This window comes from Nematolebias whitei, chromosome 9, assembly GCF_014905685.2.
Source record: "Nematolebias whitei isolate Nwh7 chromosome 9, NemWhi1, whole genome shotgun sequence".
Taxonomy (NCBI): Eukaryota; Metazoa; Chordata; class Actinopteri; order Cyprinodontiformes; family Rivulidae; genus Nematolebias; species Nematolebias whitei.
In genome coordinates, this window is record NC_056506.1 from 40,842,093 (window position 1) to 40,867,207 (window position 25,115).

At 38.5% G+C, this 25,115-nt stretch overlaps 1 protein-coding gene across 1 annotated transcript in view; it reads right to left on the reverse strand.

Annotated features, from left to right (window-relative positions):
* insra (insulin receptor a) overlaps positions 1-25,115 on the reverse strand; it is a gene marked incomplete at its 5' end in the record, with an annotated part of 130,101 nt that overhangs the window by 11,825 nt on the left and 93,161 nt on the right. Inside the window, 10 exon segments of the mRNA XM_037682359.1 lie at positions 451-590; positions 1,393-1,676; positions 2,660-2,858; positions 5,020-5,187; positions 11,139-11,392; positions 11,959-12,085; positions 14,689-14,903; positions 15,212-15,356; positions 15,671-15,810; positions 22,002-22,332. Of these exon segments, the coding sequence (XP_037538287.1) occupies positions 451-590; positions 1,393-1,676; positions 2,660-2,858; positions 5,020-5,187; positions 11,139-11,392; positions 11,959-12,085; positions 14,689-14,903; positions 15,212-15,356; positions 15,671-15,810; positions 22,002-22,332 (2,003 nt within the window).

Consider the following 25,115-nt stretch of genomic DNA (forward strand, 5'->3'; position numbering starts at 1 on the left):
ATAGTATGCTTTTATGTGCTTTAATTAGTTTTTTCTTCCCCTTTCACAGTAGAGAAAACATGAGTGTCTTTAAATAAAAAGAAAGCTCAATTAGATCAAATAGATGCTTGTTTTTACCAATTTCCATGGCAACTAAAACACAGTGGGGGGGAAAGAGACTGACATTAAGGCTAACAAATAAACAAATAACAGCCAAGTTTTAAAATGTCACCAAATAATCATGACCTCTTCTAGCTGCTGTGCTTCACGGAGTTTGGCTAACGACATTTTAATTTGTCGCTCCTGATCTGTTAGATTACAAAGTCACCACTTTTAATGTGAATCAGAGGACACACTGCGTGACCCTGCAGTCGTTATTGATCTGCAGCTCCAGGGTTTACCTCTTCTGATTATATGCTTCAGTAATGGATGAATAAAAAGTGAACATACAGATGTGCGCGTGTGTTTTACCTCAGAGTCTCCCAGTCTCTTGTAGTACACTTCATACAGGATGATGATGCCATTAGGGGCTGCAGGTTCTTGCCAACTTATGTGCACCGTACTTTCTGACACATCATGAGTGATGGGCCCTCTAATATCATCGGCTTTATCTGCAGAGAACAAAGTGGTTCACGTTTGTTTGATTGGAGCAGAAAAGCAATGAGTTGTGTCTTAATAAACACAGCTACCTTTATTTTGGTTTGGTACAAAATGAGGATGTTTGTTACCGTCTATTCACCGAGATCGTCCTTCGTTACAGAAGGAAAACATTTATACACAATAACGGCAATAAGTTGTTTAATAGGAAGCACGGTTTATATCCAAACATAACACAGTTTCAGTTTATCTCCTATACTTTTTGGAAATTTTTATGACTATAAAGCATGTGCACAGATTGCAACTTTTGGGGCTTTGACAGAAATGAACTTTACAGACTCCTCGACAAACATTAGAAGGTGCACAAAAAGCTCAAAAGTAATAAAAAAATACTCCACACTACTGATCCTGTCGTGTTAATTCTGGTGTGTGCTGCAGTTTGTGAGGTTAAGACCGACAAGCAGAAACTATGTGTAACTGTGAGAAAATTGATCAGTCGTAGTAAAAATATTATATTTAAGAAACTCGATTCTTGAAATATCCATTTCATACAGACTCTGGACCTAAACCTTATTTTAGAAAATAAATATTCTTCATTACACACAAACAAAAGGACAAACAATTAAGCAAAACAAATTTAAGACACTGTTTGACCTCATTTTGCTGCTGAGAAATATTAGGCTTTTAGCTACCAAACAAGTACCAGCTAAAAGCTGAAACAAACAGTCCAGTTGTGGGAAAACGCACGAAAACCCTGCTAAAAATCTGCTCAAATGCTCAAAATCATCGAGCGGCCATATTCCTGAGCTTTCGTACCCTCGGGCATCGTGCGGGCGCTGACATACGCCGCCATGCTGCAGCGGGTCTGGTCCGTCGGGTGGTTGCAGGCATGGATCTCGATCTGGTAGCTGGTGAAGTGGCGCAGGTTGGAGATGACTGTGGACTCCTTGGCGTGGACGAAGACCATCTTTTTGCTTTCTACGTTTTCCCCGTCCTCACCATCAGGGATGCCCGTGCCCCCGAGTAGACTGGGGGTGGTGGTGAGGAAGGGGTGTGTTCTGTTGGCGATGCCCATCACGGAGCGCTTCTGCCTGGAGCGTCTGGAAAAGACAAGCATGTTTATAAAGCCTAAACTTTAAATGTATGGTTTTTATCAAATTTAAAGTAAAAGAAGCACAAATGATCAAATAAATTAGGCTCAACTGAGAGAACGGCTGAATCAAACAGAGTCTGATTATGATGTGAGGTAAAACAAACAAAGATCTTCTAACAACAACTAGGCCTGTCACAATAATAAATTTTGCTGGGTGACTGTCTCAGAAATTATTGAGATAAACGATAATATTGTTTGAAATTTGACAATAATTACTAATTATTGTCAAACATAAAAAGAAATGTTGGTTAATTTGTTTTGAGTGTAGTATCTTTTTTGACCACCGAATGGCAGTATAAGACCGTTTGAACCGAAAGATGGAAAGTGAGGGAGTGAGCAGTGTGTCTTTTTAAGAAAAATGGGAGGGAGGCCCCTTGACGTGACATGGGCTGCCTCTCCTCCCTTTATATTCGGTTGTCAAAATGACAGAAGCTTGGTGTGGTTTGAGCTCTTTAGCATAACATCTTTCACACAAAGCTTTTAATAAAAATTCAGCAAACAACTTCTCAGCTTCTTTTTGCAGAGAAAAACAACTTTTTACACGAAGGCACGGGTTTCAACCGTGAATTTTGGAGCTCCGAAAAGACCGAAGTTTCTTCCCCCCGAGGTCGGCCTGTTAGCTTAGCTCGTAGCTTAGCTTCTCAGCTTAGCTGCTTTTAATGGTCCAAAAACGCAATTTTGGACGGTTAAAATGGATTTATTTTTTTTTTAAAGAGAAAGGGAGGAGTCAGTGAAGAGCGCCGGAGTAGAGCATTTTGTCATCCAGTGCCTTCAGTAGAAAGAGAGACACGAATAAATGATAAAGCCGATAAATGAAAATGAGATTGATAATTGCCATTTATCATGCGATTAATTGATTTATTGTTTATCGTGACAGGCCTAACAACAACATAAATAAATACTGGAGAATGTATTAATCCAAAGACCTACTTGATCTCAAAGACTTCATTGTGAAGGTAATTCTCAAAGGTCTTCCGGTACTCTGAGTCCTCTTTCTCCTTCTTGAGCTCCTTGTCAGTTTTCGGGCAGGCGCAGCATCTCGTCGCATGGCCCTGCTCCTCAGTCTGGTTCCACTTCTGCTCCTCATCACCATCCACCTGAGTGGGCTCCCGCGATGGTAACTTCATCCCTGGCAACAGCGAGACAGAACAGGGGAACTGATGAGATGACCGGTGCAATAAACAAATACAAAACACAAATTAATGCCCAGTATCCACACGCCTGCAGGACACATTTGTCATTGTCATCTCCAGGTCTCCAGCTCCTCTACAGTGGAGATAAATGATCAGTGACATTCGCCCTGCAGACTCGAAGAATACAGGAGCTCAAAAGAGGAAAGTCATATTTTGCACTCGCAGAGATGGGCACTGATGGTAGCTGACTGATACGGAGCAAAAAGCTGCAGCTAAAATAAACGTATGAACTTGATTTGAACCTGGTGACGAGTGTTTTATTCAGGTTTCCAGAAATGAATTTATTCAATTCACACAGACGTGAAAAACAACTTCTCTGTCTCTTCATAGACGTTACTTCCATCACAAATGCGTTTGAGACATAAACTCCTCCCTGCTGATATAAAACTGTCAGAATCATGGCTGTTTCAGGACACTTCTCTTATTTTTTTAATAAAAGTCAAGGTCTTAAAGACAAAACACAGGTGTCATATGACACGTGTCAAAAATTCGATCTCCATTGTTTTCAATTACACCTCCTGCAGCAGCTGTCTGAGGACACTTTGTGCTGCAGCATCTAGAAACATTTCTCAACACGGATCTATTTTCAAGCATTGGTGCTCCTGAATAATAGAAAAAATGTATGTGTCCTTGCGCCTTGCTTGGACAAACATGTTCCCGAAGCAGCTCTTCTTACATGTTTTTATTGAGTTCTTTCAAAAGTTGAAAAAATGGATGGGGAGATGTTTACCCTAAACCTGCCATGAAACAACAGATATTGTCTGGTGATAAATTGCTCAAGAGATTCGCTATTCTGGCAAGAAATCAATGGCAGCACGGAGCTTTTCCCACACAGCTGGTTTGAATGGACAGTTTTCGAGCTTCTGCATGTTTTTCTGATCCAGCCGTATTCTGGCATGGAGTTGTTATGTAGTATCTTTCTTCACAGTTAAATAAAACGTGTGCCTGCTATAGAAGAGATGCTCACATGTAACTGATTTGTCGTCTAATTTATTCCACTGTCCAAAAGGTCCGTATCAAACCATCACAGTAGAAATACATCCACTGTTACACCTCTGGCTTTGAGTAATCTGATTAGTATAAAATTAACTTTGCTCGCTAACCTTCGTCAGGGTTATCATAAAATAAGTGTTGACTCTGTTTTCTCCTCGCGTGTTAGTGAATACGGCTGTGTTTTGGAAAAACCGATACCTGTAAGATCACTCAAATTACTCGAACCTGTAAACAGGTGTAGGGGTTGCCAAGAGTTCAGGGTTTTAAGAAAATTAGTTTTGTTTTAGTTTGTTTTGATGACTCAGAGGGTCAAAGCAAAGCTCTGCTTCTATCGAATCATCAGGACTGTGATAAGTCACAAATTGAGGCAAGCAGAATTATAACAAACATCAAAAGTACAACGCAAATAGTACGTACTTGTAACACCAGAAGCTGTACGGCATCTTTAAACACGTAAAACATATGTAAAAGGTTTTGAACATGCACAAAAAAGACGTACAGTCTTCCACAGGAGACGCTGGAGCCTACTTGTTTGAAATGTCTGATTTGTTTCTGTTTCCTTGATTTTCCCAGTCAGATTTGTGTAATTACAGCCATGTGGCTGTTTTTTCACAACCCAAACAATGAATGAGCAGCTTGCATCAGATGACCAATCAGAGCACACAGGAACATACAGGCTGCAGAAAGGTGAAGGGAAGCGTGGCAGCACCTTTATTTAGCGTGCATAATAACTTGCTTCTAAACATTAAAGAACGTCAAAAAGTGCATGAATGCATTATGTGCATTGCACATTTTTCTAACCATTAGAACAAGGTGAACAACCTACTTAATAAATTAACATTGAGGTCTAATACAAGCCATTGAAAAGATGACTTAATTTAAAGTTTTGAATAAAATTGAATATGAAATGAAGCTGTTTAAATTAAAGCAAAGGGTGTTTAGAGACCAATGTAGGTAGACTGCAGCAACTTATTGTAGCAAAAAGCTTTGAGCAAGAAGAACTCTAAAGTTTATGCAAATGTCAGAAAATCTGATATTAGATACATTTAGACAAACTCTTAACCTGTTAAAAACCCAGAAACAACCACAAACAGTGTGTCTCACCCTTCTGGCAGTAATCAAACTTGTACAGCTCACTGGCTTCAGGCTGCTGCTGGTAGAAAACCAGGTAGTGAGTGACGTTTCCATTGGGGTCGTTGGGAGGTTTCCACTTCAAGATGATCTGAGATGAGGAATTGGAGGAGGAGATGGGGTCCAATGGGACTGAGGGTTCTGAAAGGAAAACAAAAGAAACAGAAATAATTGTTTAGAGCAAAAGAACACTTACAGCTCAGCAAAAGAAAATGTTCTGACGTCCACTGAAGATAAGCCCGATGCTCAAAGGGCTCATTACATATATTAGAGGTTAACTTAATTTTAAAAAATGGAAGTGGGTGAATAATGGACTAAGATTTAAATTTACCGTAGTTTCCAGACTATAAGCCGCTACTTTTTTCACACGCTTTGAACACGATGCAGATAATTTATGGATCTGTCTTGTTGACGGGCTAACAAGCGTCATGCCGCCAAAACATTTAGTCTCGTTACACCCGGGCGCTCACAGAGCTGACCAAGACATGTCTCTCTTGCGGGGGCACTCCGAGCTCAGTGGGAGGTTTGGATGACCGGTGGCAAGAAATTGTTTACCAAAACTGGCCGCATGTGCAGAGAAACTTTTGCTCAAGTCTGCCAGCGGATCCTGACGGTGGAGCAGTGTTAAAAAAATCCTCTGTAGGAGGAAGATGAAGATAGTACGACGGAGCTTTAGGGCCAAGCAAAAAAACAACAAACAAGCAAAAAAATAAATATAAAAAAGGCTTTGCCATGCTAAGAAAAAAAAAAATTAAAAGCCATAAAATTCCGAGAATAAAGCCGTAGTGTTACGAGAAAAAAGTTGAATAAAGTCTTAATATTACGAGAATAAAGTCGTACGAGCATTTTTTTTTAAAACAGCTGTCTTAGTTAAATTTTTCTTTTTTCCACAAGTCGGATCCACGACGCGACCTGTCAATCAATCCAGTAAATGCATCAGCAAATGACCAATCCGAAGCTAAATGAGTTGTAATATTATCCCTACTCTGACAAGATAAAGCAGGTTTACTGCATTTTATCTGTGGTAAAATGAAGAATGTTTGTTAAACTATACTGTTATTGACATTCTTACTCAAAACGTGTTCCAATACTGCCACCTACTGTTGTGTTTTTGTATGCTGCTTCTGGGATGCATATACATGACGTCATTTCATCATGACCTTCGTTTGTGTTTCTGTTTGAAAACAGCGCTCAGTGAGCGAAACTGTAATCTGTTAGCACATCAGCATCAGATTATCATCAATATCAGGACTTTGAACCTGCTTACAGTAAGGTGGAAGAGTCCAGCTCTCTGCAGGTAAGGAGCATTTAGCTTTGATTGGTCATTTGCTGATACGCCTACTGGATTGAAAGACAGGTCGCGTCGTGGATCCGAATCGTGGGAAAAAAATTAACGAGCTGTTAAAAAAAAAAAGTCTCGTACGACTTTATTCTCGTAAAACTATGACTTTATTCTCGTAATACTACAACTTTATTCTTGTAATACTACAACTTTATTCTTGTAATTTTATGGCTTTTAATTTTTTTCTAGCGTGGCAATGTCTTTTTTATTCTTAGCGTGGCCCTAAAGCTCTGTTGTAAGATAGCAATCAATGACTTCCTGGTAGCTATTTTATTTTATTTTTTTAACCAGCCGTGTAACAGGCACAGGTTCAGAAATAAACATTTACTGTACGTTTTTGTGCATGTTACCGGTACATATTTAATTAGAAGTTAAAAAAAATCTTTGTGTACATATCTTTTGTTACAACATGGACACCCACGGCTTATATACAAAATTATTATTATTTTTATTTAGTGGGCGCGGCTTATATTCAGGTGCGCTCAATAGTCCGGAAATTATGGTACATAAACAAATGTCTTAACATGAATGAAAGACTTGTGCTTTAGCAGTTATATTGATTTTTTTTTTTAAACTAAGTTGCTGTCTAAAAAGTTTTTTATGAAAGTACTGAATCTATATCGACTATAAATGGATCAGAAGGCACTTCTTGTCGGTGTGGTTTGCTTTCAAACGCACCTCAGTTTAAGTGAGTTTCAAAGTTAATTTTTCATGTCAGGCACAAATAATTAGGGAAGAACACAATGCGATTTTGTGATAACTTGGTTTAAATCCTGTCACGTTTGGCACAAATCTAGAAACAGATCATTGCAGTTTGAAGAGAAGAGCCGTTTCGATTAAATTTGCATTTCAGGTTACACGTGGCACACTTACTGGCACGGAGTTGGTGTGCAACTCGCAGCTGCCAGCTCCGGGTATTCCCCACTAGTTTGGGGTTTTCGGTATTATATCATTTGATGTTTGTTTTGTGTAAAGAAACATTGTTTTTTGGTTTTTGGTTCCATGCCACAAACAAATTAAAACCATTTGGACATTATTTTAGATAAAATACATTAAATTAAGTGATTTAAGTAGCTTGCTATGCTGCTTTTATCTCGCTTATTTGTATTTCAGTTTGAGCTGAGTCATGATTTTGTCATATTTTTCAAGTGTTCAAATATCCCTTACTTATTTTTTAATTTTATTTTACAGTTCATTCATTTTTCTCTACCCTTTGTTTACATGAACTAATATGGAATTGTAACACTAATACAGTGTTAACATTCCAAGTTGTTTTAATTAAACTTGACATTTTCATTACAGAAATTTATTAAGTTGTCATCATTAAATCTGTTTTGGTTCAAATTCACTACAGGAACCTTGTTTTTCACATCAATCATTGTCAACTAACTGCATGAGTTCAGCCACTTACGAGTGCTGCTGTTGGGAGGATTTAAACTTATGAAAACAGCTTGAGGCCCTAAAAACCATTTTACTGCTGACTATTTCATTAGATTATACAAACTTGTGTTTTCTGAGGGCTGCCAGCTAGTGGTCAGAACAACTAGAGAAACTGCATTTTCTGCAAAAACGCTGTGTGGATGTGTACTGAAAGTAACTAAAGATGCTGGAAATGAGTTGTTGAAGCTAAAATACGCTAAATCTTAGCTAAAAGTATCAAAACAATAGATAAAAATAGTAAAACAGTTAAAAGATTTAAGTATAAAAACAGTAGCTAGAAGACAGGAGCAAAATACTAACTAAAAGTAGCAAAATGCTAGATAAAAATATAAGTACTAATGTAAAATAAGTACAGTAGTCCCTCGTTTATTGCAGGGGATCCGTACCCTGAAGACCCGCGATAAGTGAAAAACCACAAAGTAGGAATAGTAGTACAAGTAGTGCGTAGTAGTTTATTTTAATATTTATATATATTAAGGCGTTTTAAACCCTTCGCACACTCTTGCAATATTCTAAACAATTTTTCTAAACTCTAAATGCTCTAAAAGAGCACAGAATGTCATGATTTCAGCTCTCTGCCTCCTCTGCTCTTTGCCACCTGCAAGCGCTTTTGGCCACGCCTACTTCTCTGCTCTGCACAAAGAACAGCTGATCAGTTGCAGCAGGAAGTTTACCCTGCAGTGTGGGCTGCACAAATGTGCAGCAGGTGCTAATAATTTAAAATATTTATTTTAAATAAAAATTCCATGACGAGTGTGCGGCTCATCCATCAATCAGCCACTTGTGTGTCATGTCCAATAATATGTTGAAAAACCACGACAGAGCGAGTCCGCGATCAACGAACTGCGAAGTAGAGAGGGACTACTGTATAGCTAAAAGCCAAAAGGTAGCTTTAAAAAAAGCATAAACAAGTACCGTAAATGCTAAAAATATCAAAAAGCTAGATAAAAGCTTAAAGGAGCATAAGATTAATTAAAAGGTAAAAGTTGCAACAAGCTTAAAGCATAAGTAGACAAAAATACAGCAAGTACGCAGGAGCAGATTTCAGAAAGAGTAATGATGTTGACATAAAGGAAATGAAAAAATTATTTCTATTTGAAAAGTATTTGTAAATAAAAGTAAATAAAAAAATACAAAAAACCAATTGTCATGGCACCCATCGCCTGTATGAGCTGAACGTTTTGACATATGAACAGCTAAAATAGCACAAAGCATGCAGAAGTAGTTTGATTGCAGCAACGTATGGAAAGATAAACGACAAGAATGCTGAATTTAATTCACACAAGATGTGACACCTTGCTCTGGCCTAAAATGGAGTATCGTTGCGAACCATCAAAGCTTCAGATGGAAGCTCTGGGAGGAGTGTGTGGGCAGTGGTTTATACACACGTCTGTGGGTGTGTTTGATTGAAGGCTGAGGAGAAAGAGAAGCCAGAGTTTCATCGTCACAGAGCGATTATGTTGTCCTTGTTACGTTACGATGCCACAAACTGGTCTGACCACATTGTCAGACAAAGATCCACCGGCTGCAGCTTATGTGTAATGACAGCTTTGCCCTGCCGATGAGACAGAGAGCAGGGACCCGGAGCGTCTGCTACACGGGCCAAAAACAACCACCCCTTCCTCATGATGCTCGCTCGCTGATGCTGCAAGCCTGTTCTGAGCGAGCAAGGGATGTCATTTTTCATGTGGTTTTTATAAGGAAGGAAACATCTACTTTCTAAAAGGAAGTCAGTGAGACAGGCCATCATAACTTTAACTACCCTAAACTACCCGCACACTGTGGGTGGCAAAGAACATCAAGTACTGAGGAAGAGCTTCATAATTGCTGCAAGACTTCTGACACAAGATGGGGCCCCGTATGTCGGTGACACCCTGGTGTAATCTCTTCATCTGACTTGCTCTTCCTTGTTTTTGAGAAAAGGACATTTTTGCAGCAAAGCAGCACTGACTGAACCAGTCAAAGACACAGACAAATCATCGTTACACAAACTTTTTCCACTATGAGAACTTGTAACTAACTAGGAACTCAATTTTTTACATGTAAAGAACTGACTGCAGGCTTCAGGTTACGAGTGAGACTCAGGTGAAGCTGTGATTTGAACAGGTGTCACAGCTCCTAATTGGATTTGCTCAATGCTTTACCCGAGTTCATGCCTGAGCAGAAGTGTTAAGGGGGTGGTTTTTTTTTTAAATCTGCCAGTCTGAGTTTGACTAAGTGAGTGTGATGTGTGTAGGCATATTTACAAATAATAAATTTAATACAGGTGCATTTAAAAAAAATTTGAACATCGTGAAAAAGACCCATTTTTTAATCAATTATTTCAGAAAGTGAACTCATATTAAAATAGGTTCATTACACAGAGTGTTTCTTTATGTCTTGTAATTTTGATGATTGTGGCTTACAGATAATAAAAAAACAATACAATAGTTCCTCTCTACTTCGCGGTTCGTTTATCGCGGACTCGCTCTATCGTGGTTTTTCAAAATAAGATTGGACATGACACACAACTGGCTGAATGATGGATGAGGCACACGATCGGCATGGACGTTTTATTTAAAATAAATTATTTAAAATAATTTAGCACCTGCTGCACCTTTGTACAGCCCGGAGCTGCATAAAAAGCTTCCTCCTGCACCGCTGTGCAGCTCACAGCTGCAGGACAAGTTTCCTCCTGCAGCTAATTAGCTGATCTCCGTGCAGAGCGGAGAAGTGGGCGTGGCCGAGAGCGCTTACAGGTGGCAAAGAGCAGGGGAGGCAGGGAGCTGAAATCAAGACATTTTGTCCTCTTAGAGCGTTTAGAGTTTAGAAACATTGTTTAGAATACTGCAAGAGTATTCCTTCACATATATATATATATATATATATATATATATATATATACACACACACACACACACACACATACATGCATATGCTACTTACTACTTGTACTACTATTCCTACTTTGCTGTTTTTCACTTGTCGTGGGGCTTCAGGGTACGGTTCCCCCACGATAAACAAGGGACTACAGTATTATAAGTTTTTTAGATGTATCTGTGTAAGATGCTTGTCTAAGCCGCACAGAGAAAACATGAATAAGAACTATCTTAGGCATGAAAAACAGCATAAGCAATAGATAAAAATGTGTGTTAATTTGCATGATGAGGGGACCTTACTAGAGGAATTTATCAATTTTTCAATTACACACGAAGTTATTATAGTTTAGACTCATATTACATGAATATATTCCAATAAATCTAATGATTTTAATTTTTTTATTTTTTTAACAAATTGAACTGGGATCAGCACAAAGCTCAATCAATCTTACTGGTGGCGTTGGTGCGAACGTAGATGATTTCGCTTTTGGCTCCGAGGACTTGGTGATCATCAGATGCCGAGAGTTGGGTTTTCACCATTATGGCGTACTGCGTCCAGGGCTTCAGAGGCATGATGAGGTGACCCGGTTCAATCTGCTCTCTATCTCCATCCGAGGCTCGACGTGGAGGGTCGACGTCAGCAATCACCCAGCTGTTGGAGCCACAGGCGTCTTGCCCACCAAACTCAGTTACGTTCTGGAAAGGTCTACGGTGGTGAAAAACAATAACAATATCCAGATGAATGGTGCGTTATATACGTCCGCCTAAATTGTATTTTACCCAAGTAAGGAGAATGGGTTTGAGTTTCATATATTTTTACAGCACTTCATCATGAGATTTATGGGAGCATTCAGAAAAGGCAAAAGAGCTTTTCAAAAACTGAGCGCAGTAAACTGCAGCGAGGAAATTCCAGGATATCATCTGATGATTTCTGAGACCGAAACAAAGTTCAAATCGGAACAAATAGAAAACACAAACAAGAAAATATGACAGCACGGAAAAGGAATGCAAAAAATAAAGATGGGGTATTTTATCTTCCTTTTAAATTGTTTAGAGTTGAGTGTTAGTGTACGATGTGGTTTTACCTTTAATTTTACAGGCAATCTATAATGATCTTTTTAATATTCTGCAATTCAGGGATTCATGAAACAGGGACTGATGTTATGAAACATGATTAAACTCAACTTTCTCTCATCTTTGAAGCACTTAAAGCTGAAAACATCATCTATCTGGCAGAGATTCGAGTCTCTGACAATCTTGGGATGAACTTACGCTTCTTTGTAGAGCACCATGAAGCCCAGCAGATCTCTGAAGTCAGGAGGCCAGAAGGGTTCCCACTTGATCATAATCTTATCGCTCATTGTTCGAATCTGGGTGAACTTCAGCTGAGAGTTCTCACCTGGAAGAATATAAGACAACATTAAAAGATAAACATATAAGCTTTAAATCATTATCAGGATTTAAAGATGAGAGGAAAACAATTAGACATAAGGATATATTAGAAATATATATAACGTACTGTATATCCACATGTATTACAGCAGCCTCAGCTATCACTTTCTCTACATTCATAAATATATAATTTATGGTTATACAGATTCAGACTTGAAAATACTGTTTTTCTGTTATTTTTATGTACCGGTACATTTTTTGCAATCTAACTACTTCTGTACATTTTGTGCTATATTAATCTTTCAGCTCATTCAGAAGATGAGTGCTACGACTCGTGGTTTTTGCAACTTAACTACTTTTTTACCTGAATAGAAAAAATAATCTCCAATAAAAATGCAGTAGGATTTCTTCAACTTTTTATTTTTAATCTTTTTTTTTTTTAACTGCTTTAGCATATTTGTTCTACTTTCGGCTCCAATTTTAGCCAAGTTGTTTAATTTATTTTTAGCTTCTAGCTAGCCTTTTGCTACCTTAGTTAGAATGTTGCTACTTTGACTTTTTAGCTAGCCTTTTATCATTTTTAGCTTCCAGCTTTTCGAGAGACTTTTTAAAATTTTGGCTTTTAGTGAGACTTTTGCTACTTTTAGCTAGCATTTTGTCATGTTTTGCTTCCAGTTCCTCTTTTGCTATAATTAGGATTTTGGGAGCCTTTTGTGAATTTTGGCTTTTAGTGCGCATTTTGCTACTTTTAGCTTTTAGTTGGTGTTCTGCTTCTTTTAGCTAGTGTTCTGCTTATTTTAGCTAGTGTGCTGCTTCTTTTAGCTAATGTTTCGTTTATTTGAGCTTTTAGCTAGTGCTCTGCTTCTTTTAGCTTTAAGCTAGTGTTTTGCTTCTTTTAGCTAAAGTTCTGCTTCTGCTTCTTTTAGCTAATGTTATGTTTCTTTTAGCTTTTAGCTAGTGTTCTGCTTCTTTTAGCTAGTGTTTTGCTTCTTTTAGCTAATGTTTTGTTTCTTTGAGCTTTTAGCTAGTGTTCTGCTTCTTTTAGCTTGTGTTTTGTTTCTTTTTGCTTTTAGCTAGTGTTCTGCTTCTTTTAGCTTGTGTTTTGCTTCTTTTAGCTAATGTTTTGTTTCTTTTAGCTTTTAGATAGTGTTCTTCTTCTTTTAGCTTGTGTTTTGCTTCTTTTTTTAAGTAGGTTTTGGTTTCTTCAAAAAATTGAAGCAATGTCATTCAGAGCATATATCCTGCAGTGTCACAGAAAATACATTTATTTATTACGCACTTGTAAAGAATATATATATTTTTCCGTTTGCTCATGCAGAGCTGCAGAACCAAACTAGTGTTTGTGAGTAGAGAAACAGGACAGTAATGTACTTTTAGAAGCCTTCCTGATTTATTTACAAAATCTACTTTTCACAATGGTCCCCTGTGGGTCAGTCAAGTGCAGCTATGCTTCTGCATGTTTTTACTATATTTGTCAATGTACTCAGTGAAGAAAACAAAATGCAATAAAAGCCTTTTTTTTGTGTTGGGGGGGGGGGGGTTAGTTTGGACCTTTGGGTCTTTGACAGCTGAGATTTCTGTAGTTTCATACAAAAGTTTAAACAAATGAGACTTTTGATTCAAGAGAATAAAAGCCAGACGGTAAAAAGAAACCCAGAAGACTTTAAACTCTAACTAAACAGTAAAAACAAGCAGCATGAAGAGGTAACAACATTTACAAACCTCTAACCAGAAAAGGTAAATTTATGTAATTTAAAAGGTTCATAAATGTTGTCTCATCTGTATTAACCAGGATTAAAATCTAGGCAAAAGACCAATCTGACAAACATGAGAGCAGGCAACTCCTTACAGAATTAAAAAAAACTGATTCTTTAAGAGCCCCACTTCTTCACTCAGAGTAGTACAAACTGTGTGCTTCAGTGCTAAGCAGACAGTTTGTAGTGGTTTTTTCTTTCTCTTCTGAAAATAACAATCTTGCTTCAGTCGTCATTATGTCTGTGCATCAAATCAAGCTGAAACCAGTATTTGGAATTTCCTTTAAAGCTCCATAAAAACAAGGATATTTCTCTCCATTAAGTCCTTTCAACCCAGACATTCAGTATGTTGTAAAAATAATACTCAAACCCATTAGAATTGTAAAAATGCATAAAATGGGACTAAAAAAATTTCAGACTAAAATGCAAAAGACAAACTATATCACTGTTATTTGATTTCTCATCTGGAGTCCCTTTGCTCCAGAAATAACAAATCAAAGGACTTTGTTCGGTTGGTTGTTATTACTTAAACTACCGTATTTTTTGCCGTACACGTCGCACTGCCCTGTAAGTTGCATCAATCCTAAAATGTTTAATAAAGAGGAAAAATCCATGAATACGTTGCTTTGGCGTATAAGTCGCAGGGCATGCAAATTATGCAAAAAAACACGACTTATAGGGCGAAAAACACAGTATATTAGTATAAAGGTCTCCAGGAAGTATCTGCAAACACAAGGCAGAAAATAACCATCATAACAATAGCTAATTGAAAGTGTACCAGGCCTGACTCCGTGTTGTTTGTTGCCATAGTAACCACTTGCATCAAAAGTAACATCCGCAGGGTTGAGTTTCTTACATGAGGCCTGGTCTCCATTGGTCTTGATCGCGATGTCGCTCGCACTTTGGCGCCCTTTGGTTCCCGTCACGTTCTCCATCTGGTGGATCTCTGACATGCAGAGTTTGGAGTTGTAGTGGAAAAAAATGCGCCCCTGCAGGATTGTTAGCTTGTGCTTGGACCAGTCCCAGAGCTGCCGCAGGTTCTGGTTGTCCAAGGCATAGAAGGAGTAATTCCTGGGAAACAATGCAGACGTCTGCATGAGTATATTTGCAACGATGCATGATCTGACAAAGCTTTTGGAGTAACCTGAGCAGTACAATTTGGTCTAATTTGAATCAAGCTGTTTGTACAACATTTGCTATTACAACTGCAGCCCCTTGTGCAAAAAGCATTTTGAAACATTTTGTCTTCTGAGAGTCAAACCAAAAGAGGACGCCACAGAAAGACATTTAGAAAAGGTCAGTCCACTTTTAACTCATAATTACAGGAGGAGGATGTGCCATGGTGAGCACCAGAGAGGCCTAGGAGAACAGAATCTCACCCGATTTCCTGTTCTTCCCCACGAATCAGACGGAGTTTACGGAAAAATGAGAGGGACACAAGGGCGTAGGACCGTCGCACTGTCAGGTAGCCAGTGATCTCCTCCAGCTGGCCCAGACTGGCCTCCAGTTCAGCTGCGATATTGTCTAAAGAAAACAAAAACACAAGAATCACACACAATCACAGTTCCATAGTTTGGTTTGTTCGGACACAAACAAGTGTTTTCTGTAGATTTCATGTTTTGATTTTTAACTTATCTTTACAACTGTATCCAACATCTCAAGGAAAAAAAATGCATTATTTTACATTTAAACAGCATTATATTTTATATTTACCAACTGTTTGACTCATTGCATCTTCCTGGTTTCATTTAATGCCAACAGTCTTTTGTTTAATGCTTTTTTGATCAGATGGATGTACAACAGAATCTGATTCAACCAAACAAACCACAAGCACTCACTTCCTCCCCGCAGGTTGATGACCAGGCTCCCATTGAGAACAGTGCAGCCTCTTAAAGCCTGGGCGGCAGTGACAGAGTCCACCATTTTCACACCCCTACACACTTTGGGGCAAGGTCCTGCGCAGGGTTTACAGTGGAGTCTTCACAACAAATCAAAGACAGAGATAGGAAGAAAAAAAACATGAGAATGTAACTTGTCTACATTTTAATCTACTGTAGTTCAAAAATCTGCATTAAAGCTTGAACAAAATATGTGTCACTAGCTGATAAATGCAGCTCTGCCCATGTGTGGTGCTGGATAAACTGTGCAGTTGTACAAGTTTATTAAAGATTTTAAACTGAAAACAGCAGTCAGAAGTAGCTGGAAACAGGCTGAAGTGTAAAGCTGAGGCTAAAGGAAAAAAACTAATCAGATCTAATTTTTAATACATAATTAAATGTTGATTACATCTACTTTAAATAAAACTGCTGAGCAGTGGCAGCTGGTGGAGTTTTCTCCAGGGGGGGCTAGTGTGTGGAGTGAAAATGTCCATTGTTTCATTCAGCCTGGATAGAGACAAAGTCTGCATGCCTTCAATGATGCACTCTCTCAAAACTGACAGCATATAGTCATAGAGTTCATTCTGCAGTCTTAGATGTTCCCGTAAACACAGCGGCAGTCTGCAGGTGCTCATGTAGAACTGCATCTAGTGATGCTACAAAATCCACCAATCCTCTAAAAACACCCGGATTTTCTGAGCTTTCACTTCCATCATGGCCATGCAGGACAAGTTCAAATGCACCACAGAACTTGACACAGTCTATTATTTTTGATAGAATGTGCCTGTTTTTGTCAACCTCCTCACTGTACTTACGGATCCCTACCCTATAGCCTTCATCAAGCTGAGATGACATGTTTATTTTTCCAAACATGGCTAGTGGTAGTGCTTTTTCCATGTGGATCCCAAATTGTTCATGCTTCTTTGCCTTTTCTAAAAAAAAATGCTTTAAATCAATCATACCTGTCTTAATCCATGCTGGGTCAGACCCTGATGTTTGAAAAAGGAGGCAGGGAAAGCAGAATAAAGCATTAGCCTTGCTACATGCAGTTAGCCAAGCCTTGTTACCAAACTAGGTCCTGGAAAAAGACCAGAGTGTACTGACCCCCTCTGTCTTTGGACTGTTGATTAATTGTGATGGTCGTCCCACCGCGGAAGAGTGCTGATATGCTAATCAAGCTGCATTCAGCTCTGGGCACAGGAGAGGTGCGCCCCAGAATGGTCCTATCTCTTGTATTGAGAGAAGCTACTGCACATGTACAACTTTTAACGAGAGTATATGGACAAAGATTTTTGGCTTAATTTTGTGTGTGGCTTGTAAAACTGCATTCTAGCCCATATTATAACCCCCCTTGGCTCACTTTGTGCCCACAGCCTCACACATTTTCATGATTTAATATACTGGTAAATACACTTTAAAAATAAAGTTAGGCAGATTTAGAGTAGTTTTTTAAATTATTATTTGACAAAATGCTGGTTTGGAGTTGCCCGCAATGACCAAATATTTAAGAGAAAATCTGTCGCCCTAACCTTTTGAGCATGTTCGAAATACAAGCGACAAGACTGCGAGGCTTTGGGACTCGCATGAGGAAAGTGAGAATCCCCGCTAACGTTTTGAGACTTTCTGGAGACTCTTAAAATTGTGTTAGTTCCCAGCAGTAGCAGCTCAGTGAGAAAATTACAAAAGAATAAGAAAGCACCTTGACAACAGAACTGAGTGTCAGCTACCGAGCGACAAACTTCACGGCACTGACTAATCTACAATCTACAGTGAGCTGTAAGAATGTTGAAACAGTAGATGAGATAAACAAACAGCTGCCAACAGCAAAACAAGCAGCTCCTGTGACACAGTTCCTTACAGACCTAGAAGGTGTTTAAGACATATCTGCGATGCAAACAAAAGCAATTGTTTTGCGCTATTTCTTCACTTTCATGAACTATCCTGACCTTTTTTTTTTTTTTTTACTTTGATGCCACATCTGCACTTTTAGCCCAGACACTCATAACTGAGGTGAACGCCACATATCCTGAGAGCACTTTCTTTTACACAGCTTAGTTTAAACAAAGACAACGGGAATGAGATGCCAAAAAGAGAAGAGACAAAAAGGGGAAGGAGGGTGAGTCGGTGCGAAAAGCTCAACATGGAAGAGCAAATGGATTCGCCAAAGGTTAAGAGTGGCCTAAAGGTTGTGATGTGCAGGATTTATATTCATTTCCCTGGAAAATAAAGGGATGAAATCCTGCCAAAGAGTGGCTACCTTTGGTTCAATTTACTGCAGCTACAGAGCTTTTTATCTGACAATATTATCAATATTGTTATATACAGGCAAAAAATAAATCATGCATTTTGTTATGAAACCTAAAATCTTAGAACACAAGTATGCAATAAAAACCCTCTTTATGAAAAGAAAAAAGCAGTGTCTTTATTTGTAATAAAACATGTGCTGGGGTTTTAGCCAACATATATGCTTTATTATTACTACTTTGCACAAACATTTGATTTAGTCCGATTGTGTAACTCAAAATTTACTGAAGTAAAAGACTGATCTGATATCAAGACTCATAAATTTGTACTTAAAACTTTATATATTTTTTGACATCAAAAACAGAAAAAAATCAATTTAAAGAGAAACAATGGATTTGTTGGACGGTGTTTTGATAGTTTTTCAGTTGTTCGTGAATTTAAAAGGAACAAAACTATGATAACAAAGAAAATGATCTGCATTTTAATAGGGCTGGACAATAATTCAATATCGATATTAGGGCTGTATACCGAACCGAGGTTCTTTTATGGCACCAACCGAACTGCGTCGGTCGGTGTATGGATTGAAACGTCACTCTTCTTTCAGTATCAAGTTTCGGTATTGGATGTAACGTGTCACGTGGTTTCGGCACGCAGGCAGGTAAAAAGCAGACATATAGCAAACAGACTACGTGTTTACACCCAGAGCTGTATAGGGCTGTCCTACAGCTGTATGTCTATAGTGCTGGTTACACCCACAAACGGGGTTCACGTGTGCAGCGCGTGGCGTCGAACGGCTTCAATTTACGAGCAGAAAGTTGCTCCGTGTTTGTCTTCAAGGGGGACTGCAGCCTCCCCCCTCCTCTCAGCGTTAAAATCAACATGTGAGTGTTGAACAGCCCGATTCATTATTTCCACGATGGGACTCCTCTTCATCAAAGAACTCCGAGGACGGAGCTGTGTCTGGGATTTCAGCTGGTAAGTTTACGTTTGTTAACGTTACTGCAGCTTAATACGTCCATCGCAGTGAATTAAACTAGAATCCATGTAATGCTAACTTTAAGATATTAGTGTGGAGCGTTAGTTTATGGTTATCTATGTAGCTAGCTAAAATCAAAAGCTAACTAAAGATTGACACTAACAGATAAAGCTTGTAAAAATGTGCTCATCCATCGGATCAGCTAGTTAAACAGTTCACCTAATGTTCACCGTTAATGTTCTCCTCACAGGAGGCTCTGACCCTGATGTGAGGAGGACAGAGACTGACAAAAGAAAAGCGAGATGGGGGGACCACTGCCTTTTTCTACAGTGGAGGCTGCATGGTGGAGGTAAGTAAGCTGTAAAGGATATTGTTGACCAGTTAAACTTTTCTCTCTGTCTAGATAATGGTTTGTGAGCAATAATAACACAACCATGTTATTGTTGATGTTATGTGTTCTAATGTCAATTAGGGAGATGATAAGAGCCCTAAACCTCAAAGAACCACAGAGAAGATTCAGGGAGACACAGAGGTACAAAAGTCTGCATCAACCCTAACCTTAGTGAATCCAGTGATCTGCTGGTGGAATGTGAGGGACAATATGCCAGTGCTGTCAAACTGGCAACCAGGTATCTGTGTGTGCAACAAGCATCATCTACAGCCTCAGAGTGAACATTTTCTACTGCTGGAGACACCATCAGCCAGGAGTGGGCTTGTTTGTGTCCAAAGAAAGCAGACATGTTGATGTTTCTGAAGAAAAACTGCTCAGTGAAAAGGTCCTCAGTGTGTAGCAGTGAGCATTGGACACTGACATGTCACTGGTTTGCAACTGTTCTTTTGAACTGGAAATTATTTGTTTATTTTTATGTGAGAAAACTGCTTGGAATGGAAAAATACCAAAGTTAAAAAATAAAACTCACGATTTGTACTGTAATGTGCATCGTAATTTTCTTCTTGTTAGAATTGCTGTTAATTACAAAATTGGTACCAAAAAAAGAACAGTTCAGGAACCGACACTGAAGTGAAGGTACTGACACCGGTACCGATTTTTTTTTTTAGAAAGGTACCCAACCCTAATCGATATACATATACACATATATAGATATAATTTATCAATATATATTTGAATATTTAATAATAATAATAATAATAATAATAATAATAATAATAATAATAATAATAATAATAATAATAATATTTACATATATAATTAATATATTAGTAATATATATCGATATATATCATGATATCCTTTAATTCAATAACGGTGATATGAGTTTTAAGCACATTTTCGATATTTCAATGTACATTTTGGTATGATTACAGGGTTTCACTGATGCATTTCTTTTTCTGTTCGGGTTGAAGGAGCCGCTTCAGTTTCAACCCAAACAGAAAAAGCTGCGACACAACTATGTAAGTGCGTGATGATGTACACCACACACAGAGTTCGAGTCCAGGAGTCAGCGGTCACAGGCTAGGCTCCAACACGCGGTAAGTTTTCGCTTCAAAATGAATGCCCATGACCGTCAGAATGTGACTGAACAAGCTTTCACAAGTGAAGAGAAAGCAGATGACATAAGTGATAAGAGAGGAAAGACTAATTCGGCGGTGTGGAAGTGGTTCGGCTATCTAAGATCTGATAAACTGCAGGTTTCAGTGTGCTGCAAAATGTGCCGTAGACATTTGCTGCATGAGCTAGAAGATGTTGTTTAAAGTTATAACTATTAATACTTGAGAGTTTGATGTTAATTTGACTGTGATTTAAAATTTTTTGAAGGCTAAATACAATTAAAGGTTAACATTCATTTATTTGTACAGTTTGTACAGTTTTTCTGAGGCTTTTAAATTGTTTATATCGATATCAGAATTATATCGGTATCGACCAAAATTAAGAAATATATTGTGATAAAAGTTTTGGCCATATTTTCTAGCCCTACTTTATATTTATAAATATCAATTAATATAAATATTTATGTGCTTCGTTCTCTCTATTCTTCACAGAGGCTGCAGAGCACTAAAACAGGCCTGAACTGCTCAACTGGAGCTCCATCTGCTCTCCAGTCGGGTCAGGTGTAAATGCATAGCATGTGACTGTGAATGTGAAGCTGCATGTTGCTCGAATGGAGATTACGCACTTGGCAAATCCTCTGTAGATTATTAAAGGTTAAATATACTGCAAACACTCCTGCAGGAGCACAACTGCTTTCTTTCGTCATGGCTGTTGTCAGTGACGGGCAGTTTGAACTTTGCTGCTGCTTTCTAGACAAAACCTCCACGTTTTGCAGAATCAAAATCCGGTGTCTGAAAAACTAACTTCTCCCTGGTGTTTAATCGCCAACACTCAATGCTTTTGCATCATTTTGCCGTGCTTTTAACCCATCAGAGTACAACTAATTGGGTAGAGTGTTTTTAGGTGCACCTACGCTCATTAAACAACTGGTCAAAGTGGACAAAAATGAAGGGCATGACAGGTCAGCAGCCTTCTTTATGTTTATTTTCTGTTGCTGCAACACATTTCCAATCCCAACAGGTTGGAAATGAAGAGATCGGGGGAAACGAAAGCATAATCCATGCTGTGGCCTGTGTTTGCATAAATCTTGAGAATTGCAATGCAGAGAACCAGAAATCGATAAACAACCTAGCAACACTAAAATGTGGAATACCGAGTCAGAACAGAGGCGCAGATGTGCCAACCTTCCCACTGTGTTGCACCACTTTGACCTAGATGTTTGGTTTCTCACAAACAGACAGCAACAAAAGAGGTTTGTAGATCAAACAAAGAGAAAAGTCGCAACTGAATAGACCATCAGTTCCTGCACTGACTGTGCAACAACAAAAAGAAAAAACTAAACTTCAGCAGAAATTTATCAGTATATTTTAGTATCAAGTAGGCTGCAGATTTTACTTTCAGTTATACTCTTTAACCAATTACCATATTTCCGTGATTCTCATTAGCGTTTTCTTTAGTCAAGACGTCTCATAAGGTCGAGAATATGAAGAACGCTTCAGTGATCAAGTATGTTTTCTGCAGGCCATTAAAAACCCACCAGACCAACTTGAGAGTCTACTTACGAGGAGTTGCCTATGGAGAAGCCTGAGGGGCACTCTGGGATACAGGCACCGTTGTGGATGACGTAGTCGTGGCAGTCAGTGTTCTTGTTCTTCTCCTTCTCCTGCTTGCACCTGTTGTGCAGATCCTGGCAGAACGCGTTGGAAACGCAGCGCCAGCCCTTGTAGATGAAGTAATCGTTTGGGCAGCGTTCCACACAGATGCTTTCATGCTGGAGGCCGCGGCATGCCACGCAGTGACTGGCCGAGTTGGGCTTGGTGCAGCTACCCAGGCACTGCTCGTGGCAGCACTGGTCGTCTTTGCAGGCCCGGTGTTTGCAGTGAGCAGGACACACTGAAAGGGAAATGCAAAAGGTTTGGTTAGTAGGAAAGCCCAGCATATGAATCCAAAGTCAGAGAAAGGTTTATAACTTGCAGTCATTAAGTGAGTTGTCTTTACACAATCATCTTCATAACATTCTTATTATTAACACAATTAAACATGTAACTTTCACACAAATCTGATACAGAGAGATAAGTGTGTCAGCAGGAGGGAAATCCCTCAGCAGAGTACAAGCTGCCCAGAGGATCATCTGTCATTGGCCAACAAGCGTACAGAATACAAACAGCAGGGGTGCAACACGAGTTGATAAAAGACGGATACTGATCCTGAAGGCTCAGCAAAAACAAGACGGGAAGAGCCGGCACTTAGAGGTTAGGGGTTTTCTGAGTGAAATGTGTAAAATTAGTGTTGCTTGATGTTGCTTTTGATCTTATTAACACCAACTCACAAGATGAACTGAAAACATACATTTGAACACAAATACAGGTGACTGTGTCACACTTCAGTTTTTTGTTGTAATGACAACCAGGGCTTAAATTGTAAACTCGTCGATGCCGGAACACAAATAGTGGGTGGGCCGGCGAGGGGGGGTCCTGGAGAACGCACATGCTCACAAGACAAGAACTGACAAGTTGTTTAACGTTTAATGGCATAAAATTAGGGGTGCACCAATTTCAGTTTTCTGGCCAATCACAGATTTCTAAAAAGTCTGACCTGCCGATTCCAATTTTGGCCGACACCGATTTTGTTTTATAAGCGACACCGTCAGGTGTTATAAGGTCACAATGCACCTTCAATTTTCCAATTTTATTGAAAAACATACCCTTGAACAACATCCTAGAAAGAATACAAACTTGTTTAAACTGGCCATGAGGTAGTGCTTTGAAATATAAATGAAGTTCAGACAATTGTTGTTAAAACAAAACAAACAAACAAAAAAAATCGGTAAAATCGGTTTCTCATGCAAGTATCGGACGATTTCCGATTTCCCAAAATTCAGGAAATCGGGGCCGATTTATTGGTGCACCCCTACATAAAATATATTTTGTTAGCAAAGAATAGCGTCCCAACATTAACATTATTAAACATTAGTTTTGCATTTACAAAAAATAAATAAATAAAATAAAATTGTGCTTTGACAAACTCATCAGTAAAACTAAAACATTCTGTCAACTAGAAAGAGGAAAAGAGAGGGGCGGTTATCGCTCTTGCTTTGAGTTTACTCTTTGTTGCATGCATGATGTGCGTGAAAAGCATCTAGAGCGTCATAAAAACAGCAGCGGAGGACTGAGGAGGTTAATATAGTTTGTTAGCAAAGTATAGAATCCTAACATTTATTAAACATTACTTCTGTTTTTACAACAACAACAAAATAAAAAAAGAAACATCAAAATTGTGCTTTGAAAAACTAAAAAAACAAACAAAAAAAACTGTTAAAGCAAAAGAGTTAAAAGGGGGCAGGTATCACTCTTGCTTTAAGTTTACTCTTTGTTGCATGCGTGATGTGGGCGACAGGCGTCCAGAGCAAAATAAAAACAGCAGCGGAGGTGTTGGACTTATTTATTTATCATTTCAGCAGCAGAGGGGAACGACAATGTTCAAACATGGCTCGCAAAATGACAAGACAGTCATAAATTTTTCATAACTTTATTTTTAGTAAGCCTCAGAGTTGCCGGATCCCAGCAAATAGTTGCCGGAACGCGCCGTGTCAAAATAAGAGAGTTCCCGGATCTTGTTCCAGCAGGAGGATCCGGCTCAAATTAAACACTGGACAAGACGTACAAGTGGATGTGTTGTTGTCACTAGGAGTAAGAGGAAAATCTATATTTATCTGCATCGCATTGTGAATATGGAAGAATATGAATCAATTTCAAAATGTCAGGAATCAGTTTTATTAATGTTAATCTGTGATGCTTCTTTAAGAACATCAGCAGAGTAGTTTGTGCATTTGTCCCAGTAGAGTTACCGTAGCTTCCTGAAGTAGAAACATGTTGCAGTAAAGCTCTGTGTTTTCACATCTTTATAATATTTATTTGCTGAACTCTTTGGAATATGAGTCTGTAAATAAGTTTGTTTTCACGCGACTGTCTTAAGTATCGGCTTTAAAGTGATTTATGTAGAAATTTTCTGTGATAAACTTGATAAGCTTTTATATGGCCTTTTGAATAATAAGTTAGCATCTACGCTACTTGAAGGTCAGCAGCCTGTGAGTAATATGCTCTTTGTTATATGTTAACGTCTACTCTTTATGACGTGTGAAATGTGTATAAATCAGTGTTTATTGATGTAAAATAAAGCTAAGTCATTTAGTTTTCAAGATAATCAAAAAGCATCATTAATTGTTATATACTCTCAGCCTATGAATATAATCCAAATGCGGTGTGAATAAAGATTTCCACACTTGTAGTCATTACTAAATCAAAGGAAAATTGGGTATAGTTAAAATAGTTGGAGAGTAATTTGTTTTTAATTTTTTTAAAAATCTACAGTCCTAAGATCTCTTCATGTTGTTTATTAATAACACAATGTTTTGCCTTTATCATTCAGAGATAAAATATGATTTGAAACAAAATTCAGCTTCAAGCAGTAATGTAGCTTAACGCTGGGCAACATTTTGTTTACAAGTCTAAACAAATGTAAACAATGTTGATAAAATCTCAACCAATTCCACGCTCTTGGTTGCAGCATTCATGGTATGAAAGAATCATCTGAAGTAGATAAATAAAATTTAACGATGTGCCTCTTTCTAGAAACATGTCAACACTGATTGATAGAAAGTACACAAACTTAAAAAA